Source organism: Gracilinanus agilis, chromosome 3 (assembly GCF_016433145.1).
Source record: "Gracilinanus agilis isolate LMUSP501 chromosome 3, AgileGrace, whole genome shotgun sequence".
NCBI lineage: Eukaryota > Metazoa > Chordata > Mammalia > Didelphimorphia > Didelphidae > Gracilinanus > Gracilinanus agilis.
The window spans coordinates 169,104,011-169,125,382 of NC_058132.1; the positions used below are offsets into that span (position 1 = coordinate 169,104,011).

General features: G+C 38.6%; 1 protein-coding gene across 1 annotated transcript in view; it reads left to right on the forward strand.

The window, feature by feature from the left end:
* The first annotated feature begins 3,817 nt into the window (after nucleotides 1-3,817).
* The window catches only part of FAT3 (FAT atypical cadherin 3), a 553,803-nt gene continuing 536,248 nt past the window's right edge, over nucleotides 3,818-21,372 (forward strand). The window contains exon 1 of the mRNA XM_044668995.1: nucleotides 3,818-7,109. Coding sequence (XP_044524930.1) covers nucleotides 3,818-7,109 — 3,292 coding nt within the window. The remainder of the gene's footprint in view (nucleotides 7,110-21,372) is intronic.

A 21,372-nucleotide genomic window follows, 5' to 3' on the forward strand; every position in this document is an offset into this window, starting at 1 on the left:
CAAAAGGCTTGGAGGGAGCCTGTGATGTGACCAGGGGACAGAACCAATCTGTTTATTTAGAGCATAGTATGTGCAGGGCAGTAATATTCCCATTATGACAACAATCTTTGCTTGGAAAAAACTCACAGAAGGGTTTGTTATAATAACAACTCCCCCAGTGCGTGTAAGTATTTACTCACAAACCATTAAGTACTTGATGGGGAGAGGGGACACCAAGGAGCGCAATAATATCAGAGTGTTAGACAGCACTGCCCACTGAAGATCAATCAGGAATGAAGATAAATGCTTGCTTGCTCAAATGATGATGTCATTGTGGGAGAGAACAGCTCTGCTCCAACACAGCCCCCCTCCTGCCTTTTTATTTAAGGAGAACACATGTATTTCATAAAGCCAGGAGAGACGTGTAGTTTGGGAAGCGGAAACTGAGCATCCAGCATGATGAGACGTGAAGTCTTGTTGACGTGTTCTCACAGCCATACATCAGCGTGGAGAAGAGTTTTCCTCTGTGAGGACAATGGAGTCTAGACACCTTGGGAAGGAATCAGGAAGCTGGTCAGCCATGTATGAACTCACTAGGCTTCCTCAGTGATCAGGAACAGAGAAAGCAGGCAAATGCAGCAAAAGCAGATGTGGTATTTTGCCTGAGGGAGTTGCCTCTATTTTTCTTTGCTTTGGCTATGAAGATAGGGGTTTGATGTAACATGACCACTGGCAGTTCTCTTAAAAAGATCCACTCCTCTATTTTGTCTTTATCTTTAATGAACAAGAGCATACCGACTGACTGCCTCTTAGGAAGCACTTTTAAATGCTTTGGAGATGAAAGAAATGACATGGAGACGTAATTAAACATGAGTGAGCCCTCTTAGACGGTTTACTCTTCACCATCCTTAAGAAGTATGTCTTTCATAGGCTTTCATATGCCCCAGAACCAGCACATCCAAACACACTCTTCCTTTAATGTTCTCATCGCCATGGAGGGATTTGGGAATGCTTGGACGGTAGCCAAATGATCTCTTTTTAAAAAGTAACAGCTCTTGGTGTTTCTAGGCAATCTCCCCTGGAGCTTTCCTGAATTCAAGCTCTACTCATCCACCCTCATTTAAAATTCCCTCCTTTCCTTTTAGATGTGACAATTGCTAACACCTTAGCTGCTCATGAGAGTGAAAGTAAAAATTGTTTCATTAGTAAAAGCCTGGTAATATTGACAGTTGCTGATGAAATTATCAGGAGGTTGCTCATAACCAATAAACTGTTATGTGTTAAACTTAGTATCCCCTGTTACGTACAGGAAATGGTGCTGAATTTGAAACCTGGCTCTATTTCTTGGATCTCTGTGACTTTGAGCAAACATTTAACTACTCCAACCTTCATCTTCCTCTTCTGTAAAACGAGAAGGGTTTAAATATATGGCTCCCGGTGTCTTTTTCCACCCTTGTTCTTTTGATCCTATGACATTTGTCCAAACAACTTCACATGGGTATTGTGAGGATCGGGTAGAATAATCTAGGAATGACATGGTGGGGCAGAAAGATCATTAGTGTTGGAATAACAGAGTCCAGGACTTGCCTCTTCCATTAATTTCCTAGTCATATGCCAACAACAAGTCTATTAACCTCTCTGCATCCTCTCCTGTGAAATGTGGGTCATAAATACATGCCTTGTTTGCCTTGCAGGATCATTGCAAAAATTTCATGAGATAATGATTATGAAGAGGGCAGCCAGGTGGCTCATTAGATAGAGCACGAAGCCTGAAGTCAGGAAGACTCATCTTCCTGATTTCAAATTTGGTCTCAGGTACTTACCAGCTGTATGGTCCTGGGCAAGTCACTTAACCTTGTTTGCCTCAGTTTCCTCATCTGTACAATCAGCTGGGGAAGGACCATTCTAATACCTTGGGCAAGAAAAATTCAAATGGGGTCACAAAGTGTCAGACACAGCTGAAATGATAAATAGCAACAGTGCCAAGTAATTATGAAAGTACTCTGTAGATCTTACAGGACTTATGTAAAAGAGGTTTACTTTGCCTTTTTTTCATCTAAATAGACAGGCATTCCCTAATAGCACTCCCACCCCCAATCTATAGAGAGGGATAGGAGCTGCATAGTACATTTATTTCCTGAATCTTACTTCTTGCTCCAGCTCACCACACGAGCTTAAGCATTGTATAGGGACAGATGGGCCATGTTCCAACAGTTGTATAGGAAATTAAATTGAATTAAGTGAGGCTCTCATGAGTTTCAAGAGTCAGATCCTTTTTCCCTATTTCACATTTCTCGAATCCTCTCTTGTAATGCTGATGATTCAGGACCTATATTTCACTGCTTCCTGCCTTTACCTGCTTGGACTGATGAGCGTGTGCTGTGAAGACACAGGACAAGCACAGTCAGGATTTTGCTTGACCCCGCTCCATTTTGAGAATTCTTCTTAGCAATGCATTGTATCTGAAATTGGAGACCTCCTCTATAATTTTTCAACCTTGGATCAATTGGAAATAGTTTGAGGCTTGGTAAGAGTTATGAAAGATAGGGTCGAAGGGAGTGGGACAAGCCAGTGAAAGAAAGAAGGATGGATGACCCACAAGTTTCACTGGGGCTTATCATACAAAGCCAAAGATTCTAGAGGAAGCCTTTGGGACACTGGATGTGTGATTTGTGGGAGGTATTCACAAAGGGTACAAGAACAAAGATCACTTGCTTTAGGATCAAAAAAGGCAGCTACTGGCACAGTGGTTAAAGTGCTAAGCAAGAAGTCTGGAAGACTCATCTTTGTGAGTCTGAATCTGGCCTCAGACTCTTCCTAGTTGGGTGACCCTAGACAAGTTACTTCATCCTGATTGCCTCAGTTTCCTCATCTGTAAAGTGAGCTAGAGACAGAAATGGTAAACCATTTAATTATCTTTGCCAAGAAAACCTTAGATGGGGTCATGAAGAGTCAGACATGACTGAAATGACTGAAAAACAAAAATAGCTTGTTTGTACATAGTTGTATGTATGTTGTCTATTCCATTAGATTGTGAGCTCCTCCAGAGCTCATCTGCCTTTCTTTGTATACCCATTACTTAGTATAGTACCTGGCACATAGTAGGTGCTTAGTGAATGTTAACCACTGACTGGTATACCTTTTCACATGTTTCAACCCAGACTTTGTTACTATTGTTGAGTCTGTTTGGTAGGTACCTCTTACTCTGAGAACTGTGGATGTTCTGAGGTGACTAACAAGATAGGTGGAACTTCCTTTGCAGTACCCTAAGTTCGTATCTGAATCAGTGATATTCCATTTGCCATTCCAACCGCCCTATGAGTTCCATTTGCTAATGGGTTTTATTGAATGAAATGTTTGTAGGGAGCCTTTTGACTTAGATGTTATTGGTCTTTTGCTTCCAGGGATAAATGGATTGATGAATAGATAGATAGATAGATAGATAGATAGGTAGATAGATAGATAGATAGATAGATAGATAGATAGATAGATGGATGGATAGATGGATGGATGACTGGCTTTTATTGAGCTTTTTTTGGCATTACATTGCTTATGAACCTTGTAATTTAAAAATATACATGATCACCCAGAAAAGAAGAAATAAAATGTTGGTAGCAGAGCATTTCTTTATTGACTCAATATATTTCTAATTACTTGCAATCTTGTTAGATTTCCAAATATTTGTTGTGTGTTCATGTTTTATTATATAGACTATAAAATAAAATACATCACTTCTTAGCATACACAGACACACATGCACATGTTCTGGTCTCGCTTATTTCCTTTTAGATTCATTCATTTCTCTGTCTTTTCCCCCCCAGGATGAAAAAATGATGTGATGGATATAACTATGGGCTGCTGTACGGGCACAGGACCTCCTCCCTCCTGCCTTGTACTCCTGCTTCTCAAGCTTTTGGCCAGTGTTTCCCAGGGTCTCCCAGGGACAGGACCCCTGGGCTTCCACTTTACACATTCCATTTATAATGCTACAGTGTATGAGAACTCGGCAGCAAGGACCTATGTCAACAGCCAGAGCAGAATGGGTATCACCTTGTCAGATCTTTCCTGGGACATCAAATACAGAATAGTGTCTGGGGATGAAGAAGGCTTCTTCAAAGCAGAGGAAGTCATCATTGCAGACTTTTGTTTCCTCAGAATAAGAACTAAAGGTGGCAATTCTGCCATACTGAATAGAGAAATCCAGGACAATTATTTATTGAATGTAAAAGGTTCTGTCAGAGGAGAGGATTTAGAAGCATGGACCAAAGTGAATATACAGGTTTTGGATATGAATGATTTGAGACCTTTGTTTTCACCAACAACATACTCTGTTACAATAGCAGAAAGCACACCTTTAAGGACTAGCATTGCCCAGGTAACAGCCACTGATGCCGACATTGGTTCTAATGGTGAATTCTACTATTACTTTAAAAACAAAGTTGACCTCTTTTCCGTTCACCCTACAAGTGGTGTAATCTCTCTAAGTGGGAGGCTAAACTACGATGAGAAGAACAGGTATGACCTCGAAGTTTTGGCGGTGGACCGGGGGATGAAACTTTATGGTAACAATGGTGTCAGCAGCACGGCAAAGCTTTTTGTTCACATTGAACGGATCAATGAACATGCACCAACCATCAGTGTGGTCACGCACATCCCCTTCCCATTGGACAAGGAGCCCACGTATGCAGTGGTTAATGTTGATGACCTAGATGAGGGTGCAAATGGAGAGATTGAATCAATTTCCATTGTGGCTGGAGATCCTTTGGAACAATTTCTCCTAGTAAAGGAAGGCAAATGGATTAATGAGTACAAAATTAAGGAGAGAAAGTCAATTGACTGGGAGGGCTTTCCGTATGGCTACAATCTCACTCTTCAAGCAAAGGACAAAGGTTCTCCCCAGAAGTTTTCAGCTGTAAAAGTAGTCCACATTGCCAATCCCCAGAGAGACAGCATCCCCATCAGATTTGAGAAGGAAACCTACAATGTCACAATTAGTGAATTTTCACCTCCTGGAGTTGTGGTCGCCATTGTTAAATTGAACCCAGAGCCGCCAGGGGTGGAATACAGAATATCTCCTGGTGAGGATGCAGAGTATTTTAAGATTAACCCAAGGTCTGGTTTGATAGTCACAGCTCAACCTCTGGATGTCATCAAGAAAGAAGTTTATGAGCTAGCGGTGTCAAACAAAGAAGGTGATTTGAAAGCACAAGTCACCATTGGTTTGGAAGATGCCAATGACCATACTCCTGAATTCCAGCAGTCCTCCTATGAAGCTTTTGTTAATGAGAGTGTGCCCATGGGTACAAGCGTGTTATCCATTTCAGCTTCTGATAAGGACAAAGGAGAGAATGGGTATATCACATACAGTATCGCCAGCCTCAATGCATTACCATTTTCCATTAATCAGTTTACAGGTGTTATTCGTACAACTGAGGAATTGGATTTTGAATCCTCTCCAGAAAATTACAGGTTTATCGTGAGGGCCTCTGACTGGGGTTCACCTTATCGTCATGAAAGTGAGGTCAACGTGACCATTCGTATAGGAAATGTCAATGACAACAGTCCTTTGTTTGAGAAAGTGGCCTGCCAGGGAGTCATTTCATACGACTTCCCCGTTGGGGGGCACATTACTGCTGTGTCAGCAATAGACATTGATGAACTGGAACTAGTAAAGTACAAAATCCTCTCTGGAAATGAACTTGGTTTTTTTTATTTAAATCCTGACTCAGGTGTCTTACAACTTAAAAAGTCCTTGATTAACTCTGGCGTGAAGAATGGTAACTTTGGCCTCAGGATCACAGCCACTGATGGGGAGAATTTTGCAGATGCCATGTTTGTTAATATTTCAGTCTTACAAGGGAAAGTGTCTTCTAAGAGCTTTAGCTGTCGAGAAACTCGAGTGGCACAAAAATTAGCAGAGAAACTCCTCATCAAAGCAAAAGCCAATGGGAAGCTAAATTTGGAAGATGGATTTCTTGACTTTTACTCTGTTAATAGGCAGGGGCCCCATTTTGACAAATCCTTTCCTTCTGATATCGCTGTCAAGGAAGACTTGCCAGTTGGTGCTAACATCTTAAAAATAAAAGCCTTTGACGCAGACTCCGGCTTCAATGGGAAGGTGGTCTTTACCATCTCTGATGGTAATACAGATAGTTGCTTCAACATTGACATGGAAACAGGCCAGCTTAAAGTTCTGATGCCGATGGACCGAGAACAGACAGACCTCTACCTTCTTAACATTACAATTTATGATTTGGGGAAGCCCCAGAAATCTTCATGGAGGTTACTGACCATTAATGTGGAGGATGCTAATGACAACAGACCCATTTTCCTGCAGGAGAGTTACTCTGTTAATATTCTAGAAAGTTCAAGTATTGGTACTGAGATCATTCAAGTGGAAGCCAGGGATAAAGATTTGGGACCTAATGGGGAAGTGACTTACTCAGTATTAACGGATGCACAGCAATTTTCTATCAATAGTTCAACTGGGATAGTTTATGTAGCTGATCAATTAGACCGGGAATCCAAAGCAAACTACTCATTAAAAATAGAAGCCAGGGACAAATCTGAGAGTGGCCAGCAGCAATTTTCTGTGGTCACTCTTAAGGTTTTCTTGGATGATGTCAATGATTGCTCCCCTACTTTTATACCAACCAGCTACAGTGTAAAGGTCCTTGAAGATCTTCCAGTCGGTACAGTCATTGCATGGCTGGAAACCCATGATCCAGACCTTGGCTTGGGAGGTCAAGTGCGCTACTCCTTGGTGAATGACTATAACGGGAGATTTGAAATCGATAAAGCTAGTGGTGCTATTCGTTTGAGCAAAGAGCTCGATTATGAGAAACAGCAGTTCTACAACCTCACGGTCCGTGCAAAAGACAAAGGGCGCCCGGTGTCTTTGTCATCTGTTTCCTTTGTGGAGGTGGAAGTGGTGGACGTCAATGAAAACCTTCACACTCCCTATTTCCCAGACTTTGCTGTGGTTGGATCTGTAAAGGAAAACTCCCGTATTGGAACAAGTGTGTTACAAGTGACTGCGAGAGATGAGGATTCTGGCAGGGATGGGGAGATCCAATATTCTATCAGGGATGGCAGTGGCCTTGGGAGGTTTAACATAGATGACGAAAGTGGTAAGTTTAAACGTGAAGGCGAAAGTGATTGCTTTACCTGCTGTAAATGTTCATGGAGAAGCAAAATGATGGGTTTATGCACCAGTGAGTCCAACTTCATTGTAACAGAACTCAGTTAAATTGCAAACATGCGTTTGATGCCAAGTTGACATACGTTAAAAGCTTTTGTTATAATATTCACATGGAGGTAAGGGACAGGGCTTGTTGATTTAGTAATTCAGTTTTCAGTAGGAGCCCTAGGATTTTTATTAGTCTCTGGCTCAGTTACTGCTGTCGCTTTAGCTTTTGATAGCTGCAAATAACTATTGTCACCTCTGTTGATTGCACTCTTGACCCTCATGAAAATATAGGGACCTAGTAAAGTAAATTATGGCACAATTGGCTTTAAATTAGAAGTGCGAAATGGATTCTCAAATGGATTTCATATCCTACTTCTTCCTTTTGCCATGGTGCTTTTTCTGTAATGATATTGAATCAATTGTTTGGTTTCTATCATTTTTCACGGACCTATTACAGCTTTAAACAATGGGCATTGATGTTCAGCATGCTCTGAGATAACCTGGTCCTAATCAATATGTGTGTGTGTGTGTGTGTGTGTGTGTGTGTGTGTGTGTGTGTGTGTGTGTGTGCATACACATGTACGCACATAAGTATGCTGGTATAAAATTAGATAATTTAGGTTTTATTTTGCAAATTAGTTTTCTATAAGAAACATATTTTTAAAAACATAATTCCACACCTTTATTGTTACCCATTCAGCTATATATATATATATATATATATATATGGAGTTATTTTTGCCCTCATGTATTTTTCTGTGCCATTATATAAATGTATACACATGTATATATTCACCTACAAAAATCTAATTATTTCTCTGAAAATAGTAGGTGTTTAAAAGGTCTTTTCCTCCAGATTGTAAGCTCCTTGAATTCAGCTTTGTCATTTAAGTACTTGACAAAGTCCTTATAACAAAATAGAGCATTTTGAACCCATTGGGTGTTGAAGGGCTTTTGACGACCATTCTTTAAATCCTAAGTGCCATAATAATTATTAATATTACTAGCACAAAGGTAATAAGGAAAGTAGTTTAGTAGTTTTATTAAGAAGGGTAAGAAACAGCTTAGTATACTGATCAGCTGGCCTCATTGCCTGGAAGACGTGATTTCAGGTCTAGACTTGGGTACATACTGACTAAATGTCTTTGAGCAAGTCACTTGACTATATAGACACCTCTCTAAGACTGAGTTGCAAAGGAAGGACTGACTTGTATTTGTAGAGGAAATTTAATTTCTTTATGTGATGGTTCCTTTTTAAAGGGAGATATTTTAAAAGTATATATAATTGGAGTAGTATGCCATTTTACTCACTGAACATCAACTTCATATTAAGATATTTTAAAAGTTAATGTTGGGGGCAGCTGGGTGGCTCAGTGGATTGAGAGCCAGGACTAGACATGGGAGTTCCTGGGTCTAAATCTGGACCCAGACACTTCCTAACTGTGTGACCCTGGGCAAGTCACTTAACCCCCATTGCCTAGCCCTTACCACTGTTCTGCCTTGGAACCAATACATAGTACTGATTCTAAGACAGAAATTAAGGGTTTTAAAAGAAAGTGAATGTTTTGTAGCTTTTGTTTTCATATTGCCAACATTTTCTAATATATGCTCCCTTTCCCTCCTGCCTCCTACAGTCATCTCTTAAGAAGAAAGGGGAGGAAATACCTATTCAGCAAAATTAGCCAACATATCCCAAACCATACACATAAAATACTTAAATTTTAGGTATAGTTCCTAATTCTGAGTAATAATTTTCTGTATATAAATAATAATGAATAGAGTCATGAAATTGGTATCAGGAAGACCCGAATTTGAATCTTGCTTCAGGTACAAGCTTTGTGACCCTAGGCAAGCCTCCACCTCTGTAGGCCTCAGTTTCTTCATCTGCAAAATGAGAACATTTTACTTGGTGTTCTCCAAGGCCATTTTAGCTGCAAATAAATCAATGCTTAAATTTTCATAGCCAAAAGGAAGTTGATGATTAAAATAATTATGTAGCATGTTGAAGTTTGAAATATTCATTGAGTACATTTTATATAATGAATATATAACAATAATAAATATAAACATATAGTATTATTTAGTGTTAGGCTTCCTCTGTGTTATGGCCTGGCTGCCCACCATGCTTGTAATGTTCTCCCTCATCACCATGACTTCTTAGTTTCCGTGGCTACTTTTAATACTGAGCTCAAATCCTGTCTTCTGCAAGTCCTCCTCCTACTCCTAGTGACTTCCCTCTAAGACTTTGCTCTGTCTACTCTGTATATATCTTATCTATACATTTGTTATTCATTTGTTTCAGTTATATCTGATTCTGTGTGACCCTATTTGGGGTTTACTTGGCAAAGTACTGGAATGATCCTTCTCTAGCTCAAGTTATAGATGAGGAAACTGAGGCAAACACAGTTAAGTGACCCGCCCATGGTCATACAGCTAATAAGTGCCAGAGGCCAGATTTGAACCAAGGAAGATAAATCTTCCTGACTCTAGGCTTTGTGCTCTATCCATTGTGACACCTAACTGCCCATCATATTATACAAGTATCCCTTCCACATTGTGACTTTCCCTATCACATTTCTGATTTATTGTGGAATGGCATAAGAAATTAAATGCAAATTTTGGGGGATTTTTTTGGAAGTTTCAGACAATACATGAAGGCCTGCAAATGACACAGAAAAAGTTTAGAAACTCAGTCATAATGAGTTTAATAATTGATTAATAAGTACTTGGATGAATGAATGGATGATCTGGACAACATGAGAAAAAATAAAGTTGAACCTTTAAGTTCTCTAAGGATGATTGTGCAGGCAAACATCGGTCCATAAAAATGTCAAGTCATTTGTATAAAAGAGGGAAAAAAAAGTCTAGCATATTAGGCAGCTAATTGGCACAATTGGTCCAGTGCATTGAGGACTAGATTTGGAGTCAGGAAGACCTGAGTTCAACGTTTGTCTCAGACTTTTTGATTCTGGACACATCAGGCTATTCAGATGAAAAATGGGGCTTATCATAGCACCTACCTCCAAGGGTTATTGTGAGGATAAAATGAGATATTTGTAAAGCCCCGTGCAAACACTGAAGAGCCATATAAATGCTAGCTATTATCACTTGTGAACTTTCCTGACCATGTCCATGCTAGCAGAGTACCATTGCATGGATGTATTTCCAGTGTAGTAGAACCTACAAGGCTGCAGAGGTAGATGACCCTGGACCTGGGCAAGCATAAGGAGGATGTCCTGAAACGCCCCTTTCTAGCCCCAACTATAAAGTGACATCAAACTAGAAATCCACCATGTGTTCTTTTAATGAAACCAAGTGCAGGAATGACTCAGTGAGAATGGGCTAGGTTTTCATTGTGTGTATGTATATGTATTCCACACACTTTGACCCCATTCTGGGTGTAAAATGTGTATATAATTACATAGTTTGCAAAGCTACCCTTTTCGTTTTTGGCTTGAGAATATTGTAGTTTTCATTTACGTTTAAAAAACAAATACCCATCCTCCTTCTGTTCTCCCCATCCTTTCCCACTCCCCTTCCCCTGCATTTCCTCAGTTGAATTCTGGCTAATAGAAATGTATTTGATATTACTAAAATTTTATTAGCAGTACTCCCATTATTTTGTGTATGTGAAGAGATCCACAGTTTTCTGATTTCTTTCACACACATTAGTTCTCTAAAAATTTTTTTTTTGAGGTACAGGCAGGACTATTGGTATTATCTTCATTTTATAAATGATGGGGAGAAAACCAGAAAAGTGAGCTTCCCATGGTCACAGAACTAGTAAGTGATGAAACTTGGACCAGAAACTAGGTCTTCTGAGATGAACAAATCCAAGGACCATTTATTAAATGCGACACACTTGACTGGTAAACTTCTTGATGGCAGGGTCCATTTTTTTTTGCTTGTATTTCTGTCCTAGAGGTTTAACACAGTATCTGGCCCCCAGTTAACAATAAATGCTATATCTGTCTCTCTATATATATATATCTCTATCTGTTGTCTATATCTATTTCAGCTTTCCTACCCTTTGTCTCTTTCTGTCTCTGTCTCTGTCTGTCTGTCTGTCTCTTTCTCGGTTTCTCTGTCCCTCTTTCTTTCCCCCCTCTCATTTCTAGTATTTAATGTTAAATATTAGGAATATAAAGCCAAACAAAAGCCAAACCAGTACCTGCCCTCAAGGAGCATACATTCTATTGGTCAAGGGCTCTTTCTTCTGTGTCACAGAAGTTTTGAATTAATCAGCTATTTGTAAGAGACTTTTAATTTTTAAAATCATGGCATTTCTTCCATTCTTTCCCTCGTTGTATAAACTTTCCCCCTTCTAACTAATACCACCGTCTTCTACTGGTAAGAAATAAAGATTTTGATTTGAGTGTTGAAATCTTTCATGAAGATTAGATTTTCTATATAATAATATTCACAACCATGTTGCTGCTTCCCCTCTCACCTCTGCAAGAATTTAGCTAATTAGCAACCTATAAGCCCCTGGAAGCTGACTCAGAATGATTGCTTGGAGTCTTGCCAAGTTGAGGCAGTGTTGAGGATAAGTTTGGCAATTGGTTGTCCAACATGAGAAGTCATTAGCATGATGCTGTTGGGTTAGCAGTAGCTTAAGCGCTATTGAATGATTCATCAGCCCTTTGCTCTGGTGAAGTGCTAAAAGTCACAGTTTGAATTGCATTTGAGGCACTGGGCTGTTTATTCTTTCTACAGTTAATGAGTCTTTCCTCAAAGGACACACTGGATTTCTCTAGGCCTTTTAGACAGTGACCCAACCTCATTTGGGTTTATGTCGCTAACCAATGATTGAGTTCAGCTATCAAGAGATTTGATCCTTGTCCCTAAATCTAGTTGGGGGCCCAGAATAAAATGTGTCCCACATTATCGCTTTCATGTTAAGTTATTATTTCTTTCTTTCTTTGCTACCTTTTTAGCAAATCTCTTCTCTTTTGTTTTCCCTTCTCGAAAGCCTAAATAAATCCTTAGTCTTTCTTAGTGGTCATTTTCTAGTTAAAGAGTCCCAGCTGTGTGACCCTGGGCAAGTCACTTGACCCCCATTGCCCACCCTTACCAATCTTCCACCTCTGAGACAATACACTGAAGTACAAGGGTTAAAAAAAATACTTTTTTCTTACTCCATAAGTACTAGAAATGAGAACAATCATGATTTGGTTTTCTATCACGCTATATATGCATTGGTTCATTCTTTTTTATTTTTCCCATACATTGTAGTCTTGCTTTTATTTGGAAATCAGAGGAACAGAACCATAACCATATTTTGATATTACTTTACATAGACACTTAACAAATGTTTAATAGCATAAATGGATTAACTAGAGCTCCAACTAGAGTGGATGTGATTATGATTTAAAGCACTAGTCTGGAAGGTACTGTTTAATCAATTTTTTTTCCTACAGAGATAGCATTCTTAGTGTTTGCTATAACACTAATGCGTGTGTGTGTGTGTGTGTGTGTGTGTGTGTGTGTGTGTGTGTGTGTGTGTGTGTAGCCTTTACAAGTCAGATATTTTACTTTTAAAATGTACTTTAAAGCAATAATTAACTCTTTTAAAATATTTTGCAGCCATTTAAGAAACCTAACTGGTGCTTTGGTTATTTGATTTAACTAAGTTAATTGAAAGGAATATGTTTGGAGCGACACACATCTCATACTCCACACATTAATTTTGAAATACCATGAACTGAGTTTTTAGTTCTGTTAAGATTATAGTAAACAAAAGCATTGGGGTAGAATTGTGGAATCTAGAAATGGAAAATGCTTTAAAGACTATTGAGGCTAATAATATCATTTTACAGGTGAGGAAACTGAGGTTGAGAGAGTATGCCTGGTGATATTGCGTTAATTGGATTGGTTGGAGAGGATGATTTTTGTAGGTAAAGAGCAGGATATAATTTTCTTTTTCTTTTTTTTTAAACCTTTACCTTCTGTCTTGGAGTCAATACTGTGTATTGGCTCCAAGGCAGAAGAGTGGTAAGGGTAGGCAATGGGGGGTCAAGTGACTTGCCCAGGGTCACACAGCTGGGAAATGTCTGAGGCCAGATTTGAACCTAGGACCTCCTGTCTCTAAGCCTGGCTCTCAATACACTGAACTACCCAGCTGCCCCCACCCCTAGGATATAATTTTCAAGAAGTAAGAAGAGGCCACACAGTGGTGAAATTTGCAATTTTTGAAAAGGTACTCAAATCATTGAAGACTTTTGGGGAGAGAGGATCATGTGAGAAATGTATTATCCCTGGAAAATTAATTACTGAAACATTGAGTACCAAGCACTATACTAAGGCTTGGGGTTTTAGAGGCTGGCAAAAACATAGTCCCTACTCCTTATGGGGGAGTCAGCTTGTAAACAACAATGTACATTCAAGATATATATTTATATATGTTGCAAATGAGAGAATAAGCAATTAATTAAATGGGACGTAATCTCAGAAGTTAAGTCTCTCAAGAGAGACCATGGATCCTTTAAAATATTGAATTATAATAGCTTCAGATCTTTGCCAGCTGTTCTGAAAGGGTAGCCATGGTTGCCTCTCCCCCAGAGTGACCCATGTGCCTCCATTTTTCCTAGCCTAAGTAAGCACAACCTATTTCTTTTAACAAAACACATCTCCTTTTAGCAAAACAAATAAACCCAAAGAAAACACAAAAATAGCAGTTAAATACACATGGCCATATTTATGAAGCACAAAGATCATCTTATGGACTAACCAAAGATAATTTTCCTGGCCCATCTTGAAAGATCTCAACTCACCTTTTTATTTTGTTTGTTTGTTTCTTGCCTTAGCTATTCCTCTCTGACTTCGACCTACTGTGAGGTCAGTTTTCCAGTCTGTTTATAGTAAGTTAGCACTTTGCTCCCCTTTTGACCTAAAGTTGTGGCTTCATGGCACCCTGGTCTCTTGAACTGCATTTCCTTAGCACCTTTGCAATAGCAAAAAAGAGATTGCTTCTTTTTGTTTTGAACTCGGATTCCCTAGCAAATTTACTTAATTCATGTTTCTAGGCTGAGGGTTTTTTTTAGCCATTCCATAATGGACATGTTATGAAATAGATGTACAGATCCTAGCTCTAATAGTAGATTATCATTTCTTCATTTCCAATTAAGCAAGAAGACCAGTCATTCACTCCTCAGAGCTTCAGGGGCAATTCTTACTTCTCTCCATCTCCTCCTCCTCTCCTAGTTGTTATTTTGATCTAATTAGGTAATGCATGTAAAACATTCTGTAACTATAAAGTGATATATGAATGATTCATTATCTTGTGAACAACTATTCTTTAGGTTCTGTTTAATGAATCATGTAGTTTCCTTCAGATAAGTGACCTTCTGGAATTTGATCATTATAATTTTACAATATAAAAATACTTTTAAACAGTTCATAACAACAGACAATTCCCCTTTGTAATAAAAAGACCTTTCCCCTCAATGTGCTAGTATACAGGCTCTAATACCATGTATATTGATAAGAGCATGTATTTTAGTGAGTTCTTAGAGGACCTCCTTATCACCTAGTTAAATAATTTTTCTACAAATGAATTTATTGTTGTTGTTGTTCAATTGTATCAGATGCTTGATGATCTCAATTGGAGTTTTCTTGGCAAGGACACTGGAGTAGTTTGTTACTTTGTAGAAGAGGAAAATGAGGTAGATGGGGTTAAATGACTCCCTCAGGTTCATACAATTGGAAGTGTGAGGCCAGATTTGAACCCAGGGAGATGTCTTCCTTTATTCTAGGTCCAGATTCTATCCACAATGCCACATAGCTGCCCTCCACAATTGACTATATTATCTCAAATGTTAAAGAACATCAAACCAAATTTCTTATTTCCTAATGACATCTCTAAACTTTAACAATGTAAATTAAGAGTGTCCTCACAAAGAAAGTTTTAAAATCTTAACAACAGAACCCTCAACTTTAACAAATTTGACTCATAAAAATAGAGAGGCATGATAATATAACTTAAATTTTTCCTCTGACAAATACTGGATTTGTGATCGCAGGCAATTCACTTAACCTCTCACTTCACAAGGCATTTCTCCAAGACTCCAGTTACAGAAGAATTTCTGATATGCTCTGATGGAGGTAATTTTCACACCAAGAATTTCCCAAGCCAATGAAATTATAGAGGAGCAGGGGAGGAAAAAGAGAGGGAGACAGAAAGGGGAGATGGAAAGGATAGAAAAAGATATCTATTTACCTTGACTGTAATATCACCAGAAATCAAAGGTGCCTTCCATTTGGGGATAGTTGATGGGTTTCCAGTTTGTTAGGCATCTCTGTATGAATTGTACGTAATGATAATGGAGACACTGTAGTTTGTAGTAGCTACTTGAGGTTTTAGCCATGTAACCCATCTCCACAAATACTTTTGCTCATCTTTTTATCTTGTTTTGAGTTGAATGTGAATTCTTATAGCACTGTTAACAGAGGCCCTCCCGTTTTTTGTTTTTAAAGGGAGAAAGAAAGGAAATGGAAATAATTAGGACTTTAGCTTCTCTGACCTATATTTTCCTGACCTCTTCTATAGTTTCAGGGCTAGGTCAGCTTAGCAGAAAGTTTTTTTTCCCATCTCTACTATGTCAACAGAAGAAATAAAAGTCCCAGGGGCTGACATAGCTTAGAAGTGGCAGTGATGATAATTGAGAAAAAGATTAATAATTGTATATACTTTCCTGTTTCAACAGAACTGTGTTCTCATTGGTATAGTTACACCTTCTAGTAAAGACTACATCCCACATATACCTTCTCATCCTGAATAAATTTTGTCTTAGCATCTTCTACTCCCGTTCTACCACCCTCTCTATCATTGGTGAAGAAGGGAATCCTACAGAACTGAGGATCATTCTATACACACATGCACATAGATATCCATAAGTAGGCATAAACATGCACATAAATGTATATATTTGCGTGTGTATACACACATACATAAATACATGTGCATATATATGTATATATTTGTGCTTCCTGGATTACTGTGGCCAAAATGTTTATCATCTAGTATCAATTCTCCTGGTGATCACCTCTTAGCTAGGCAGGTCTTCCCCTGGCAGACTATAATACCATACTAAAAGCCTTTCTACTTGGCAGAGAGTACCAGTGTGCCATATCCCCAATAGAGTAGTTTTGGTATTTATTTGCAGGCTGAGAACTCAGAGAAGCACTTTTTTGGAGGTACTGTCCTATGTCCTTTGTGATCTCATTATCACAGGACTAGTTTAAGCTTGTTTCTTTTGCAGTAAAAGCTTCTTAAGTGGTCTCCTGCCTACTATTTTTACATCATCCCCCCTCGATGCCAGATATATCTGTAATTATAGTATTTTGGTTTGTAGTAGGCACTTAGTTTTCATCTTGGCCAGGAGTCCTTTACACACACACACACACACACACACACTGTGTGTGTGTGTGTGTGTGTGTGTGTGTGTGTGTGTGTGTGTGTGTGTCTGTCTGTNGTGTGTGTGTGTGTGTGTGTGTGTGTGTGTGTGTGTGTGTGTGTGTGGTGTGTAAGTGTGGGAGAGAGAGACAGAGATAGATACAAAGAGATAGAGATCCCTTTTAGAGTCTGATGAAAATTATTGACTCTTTAGAAAAATATTTTTAAATGCACAAAATAAAATTCATAGGATTACAAAGGAAACCAAAGTTTAGGGAAGGTCAAGGTGTAATTCCCCTCCCACTCCCAAATCCAAGTTTCTGGACCCCCTGAAATCTATCAATGAATCATTATGGATCCATTGGGGAAAGGAACACAGGCAATCCTTGAATCCTGTTTTTAAGAACTCCTGACCTAGACCAAACCATTTATATTTCAAATGACTAGGAGAGGCTCATCTAGTGATTGAAGTGTCTGCCCACAAGGACACATAACAAAGAAATAACGAAACCAGAACTAGGACCCAGGTACCCTGATTCCCAGTCTAGTCCTCTTTCCATTAAACTTCTTTGGCCTCTCCTAAGGCATAGCTTGACTCACCTTACTACTACCTTGCTTTTATTTTATTTTATTTTATTATTTGAAGTCTTTTTTTCTTTTAAACATTTATTAATATTTATTTTTTTAGAAAAGTTAACATGGTTATTACCTTGCTTTTAGAAACTTCATGCCTGCCGGGTAAGTATACTTTTTCAACTGAGACCAAGTTAATAGCAAGCATAAGGCACCCTGAAGCCCAGAGAAGACAAGATAAACTAATGTTTTTTTAAAGTGTTAAGTCCAATAGGAAAAAAGCATGAAATATTTACCTTAGCCTTTAGAGTAATAGATGATTTGTTTCCATTTCTCTTGCTTTATCATGTACGGCTCTGATTCATGAACCCTGTGTTCTGGCCACATAGTATCACTTGCTTTCTATTATCCAAAAATTTCCCTGTTCCCTTTTTTTCTTTCATTTCAGCTGTTCCTTATGCTCCTCGGACCCTTTTCCTCCTCATCTCTGTCAATCTTATTCTTTTTGCCACTTCCCAAGTGCCACCTCCTCCAGAAAACAAAATGAACCAAAAAACCATTTTTGTCACTCAACAAGCAGGTGCTGTGCTAAACACTGGGGATACCCAGAAAAACAACAACAGCAACAGCAACAAATGTCTGTTCTCCATTCTAATGTGAGAAAAAAGAAGCCATGCGAGTTTTTGTTGCTACTTCTAGCCAGCAGTAATCTCTCCTCTGAGAGCCCCATAAATCTTAAAGATATCTGCCTTGTGTACAGTTATTCCGCCAAATCCAGTATGCATTTATTAAGCACCTACCTTCTGTAAGCCATCTCGCTGTGTGCTGATTATACAAAGACAAAAACAGTTCTTGCCCTCAAGGATTTTATAAAATTCTGTTGACTTTCTACGTAAACATCTTCTCTCTCCTACTGGGATGCTTAGCTCTTTGTATGGCTCTCAGTACCAAGAACAGCGGATCATGGGGCGGAAAGTTTGGAAAGTTTGATAAGTGAGTGAATGACAGTCAGGGAAGAAAGAAAGAGGATGACTCTAGACTCAGAGTTTTTGTCAGGATAAAAAGCACCAGTTTGGGTACGAGGAAGTCAAAGTTAACTTTTGTAGCCTGTGATTCCGTGACCTAATGCAATGCGGTAAAACCCTCCTTTCTCTCATGTGCTGAGGCACCAGACTTCACATTTCTTATGATTTGTGACTCTCACTCTCCTTTCTTGCATTCCTGCAGACTTGTTTGGTGACTCCTCAGTGATGAGTCAAGGAGTAAGACAGATGGTGCTTGGCAGTTTCAGAGTTATTTATGAGAAGCCGAGCTTGAATGACTTCCCTCCCCCATACCATTCGTTTTAAAAAGTGACGTTTTTACCCCAACTCACCTAACCGAAAAGAGCCTCATTGAATTCTGGCCCAGACTTGCCCCTAGAATTTCCGTTTGGGTCCAGACCAAAGCAAAGGGAATGGAGTTATGAGCCAGTGACAGCAGGGACTTTCCATGGCTGTGGATTTTTAACCTTCGCTCTTGACTTCTCTCCCCTAATTATTCCAGAATGAAAATAATGTTTCCCTGAGGAACCCTGAACACTGTATTACATTCAGATGAACTTAGTAGTTGTCATATAAGCCAGGTGGGGAAAAGGATTAGATGTTTCTGGGAAAGAGTGAACAGCATGTTTTTATTACTCCTTTCATCAGGTGCCTTCTTCTTGACCTTTTCCGAGCTGTTGGTTTGAGGCAGTATTGAGTTTTAATGGAAAACCTGTTGGTTAGAATCTGCAATAACATCTACATTGTATATCAAGCTCTCTCTCCTAAGTAGTCAGTGATTAAAAAGTAATGACAGCCCTAATTAAATAATTCTAATAATGGGGGAAGACTACAGTTTGGGAAGCATTGTGGCCTTTTCTCTCTCTCTATGTGGTCTTTTTGACTTAAATAGGAAATAGTTCTTAACATTTAAAAGAGATTGGCTTGGCTTGCCTCCTCTGGTCTTCGGGATGCTTTATGCTTAGTATTAACTTGGTCTCAGTTATGAAGTTGTCATGAAAACATCATCAGTGACAATTGCTTTTGGATTATGTTTTGACGTCATAAACAAATATTCAGTGACATTTAGAAATTGTGGCAAGTGGTGACTGCAAACCTAATGATGTGCTGTTTTTCCTCTCATATGAGACTCATGATCCAATTTGTATTATGTTTATCAATCCACATGTCTCCTGTGCCCTAACAAAATGTAAGCTCTTTGAGGGTAGGGATTACTTCTTAGTGTCACTTCTTTCTTCCTTTCTCAGGACGAAACCTAGCCTTGTGCATCATAGTTGTTTAATGAGTTTTAGTCACAAAGTGGATAAATGTATAAGTGTAGGGATGAATGCATAGAAAGGTAGTGAATTCATACACATGCATATATGTGTAAATTATCTGCATTATATACTCTGGATTTTTTTTCTGTTCTTTTAAATGACTTGCATCTAATTTTAGTTTTGTAAAACGGTTTTGTGGGTTTTTGCATGCAGATTGAAGGATACTTTCATTTATCATTGCAGTATGAAGAGAGTTATGGAGTTTGATAAATATTTATGTGGTGTTACTACCACTGCAGTGTTTCATTGAAAAGAGAATGAAATGAAAATGAAAATGGGCTTCAGTCTGTATTTTTAGCTTGCTGGGTTTTATGAAAGTGTGTCTTATCAACAGGCAAAATCTACAAAGAGTTGTGTGTAGGATTCAATTCAATTTATATTAAATTCTGGGTGATGGTGTTTGAATTATTGGATATAATAGGACTCTCCACATTCCCCTATTGGACTGTGTAGATTTTATTACCTACTCTATGGTCACTTTCTGTGATTAAATTCACAGAGCAGCTGATTTTCATTTGCATAACATCGTTAATGTGTGGCTCAAAAAATTTTTTTTTGAAGTCAACATGTAGGTGAGAATAATGCCTCGCTAAATGTTGTATATTGAATGGGAAATGTCTAACTCAAATAAAAAAAACTGTCCATGGAATTAAGATGGAAATTTGGGGCATGCAGATGTACCCACACATATATAGGTTGAATTTAATTTTAGTATAAGATATAAAAGTAGCAGGATTGATTTCAAAGATATGCATGAGCAAATGTGATATAGAGAGCTCCTTGAACTTAGAGTAAGAAAACCTAAATCTGTGTGCTAATGTTGCTGCTTGCTAGCTCTGTGACAAAGGGAAGGTCTCTGAACCATTAGGTGCCTCAGTTTTCTCAACTGGAAAGTGAGAGTAAGAGTAATCATACCATCAAAGTGACAACAGTAGAAAGAATGTGGTACTTAGAATCTAGGAAGAATTTGTCTCAGACCATGGGCAGATCAATGACCTTTTTTGAACTCATGTATAAAATAGCCTCATATGTTTTTTCTAGCCCTAACTTCATCATCTTATGATAGATTATAGTGTTGTAATGAAGCAAAACATTTTGGAAACTTGTAATCCTTAAGAGAGGTGTTAGTATTGGACCTTGAGTCAGAAAGATCTGGGTTCAGATTTTGCCTCTAGTATTGACAATGGGGACCGACTCTTACTTAACTAACTTTAGTTACCTACTAAAACGTTGCTCATTTGTTTTTCAGTCAGGTCTGGCCTTTTTTTGGGGTTTTCTTGCCAAAGATATTGGAGTGATTTGCCATTTCCTTTTCCAGTTCATTTTGAAAACAAGGAAACTGAGGCAAATAGGGTTAAATGACTTCTCCAGAGTCACCCAGTGTCTGAGGTTAGATTTGAACTCAGAAAGATAAATCTTCTGACTCCTGGCCTGGCCATTTACTCACTGTGCCACATAGTTCCCTGATCTTCTAAGTAAGAAATAGGTATTGGAGGTAGAGGTAGGAGTTCCAACTGGGATAAAAATTTGGATCTGTGCCAAAATTTAGATCTGGGCTATTGCTACAGATGTATGTTACTCAAGCATATTTTTGTTTTTTAAAAAATTTACCCTTTCTCCATCTGCTTCTTTGCTGTCTTTCCATCTGCTTTACAGGTGATTTTTTAAATCATCATCTCTTAGCAGAATAACTACTCAGTTAAAAAAAATTACTTCATCAAGTTCTTACTAAGATGCTTAGAGAAAGGTTAGTTCCCTTGTCTTTCAGTCAGAAAATCTGGGTTTCTATGCTTATTTTGAAGCTGAGCATGTCTCTTAAGGTCTCTTCTGAATCTAGTCACTCATCTGTAAAATGGAGAAAATAATACACTATTC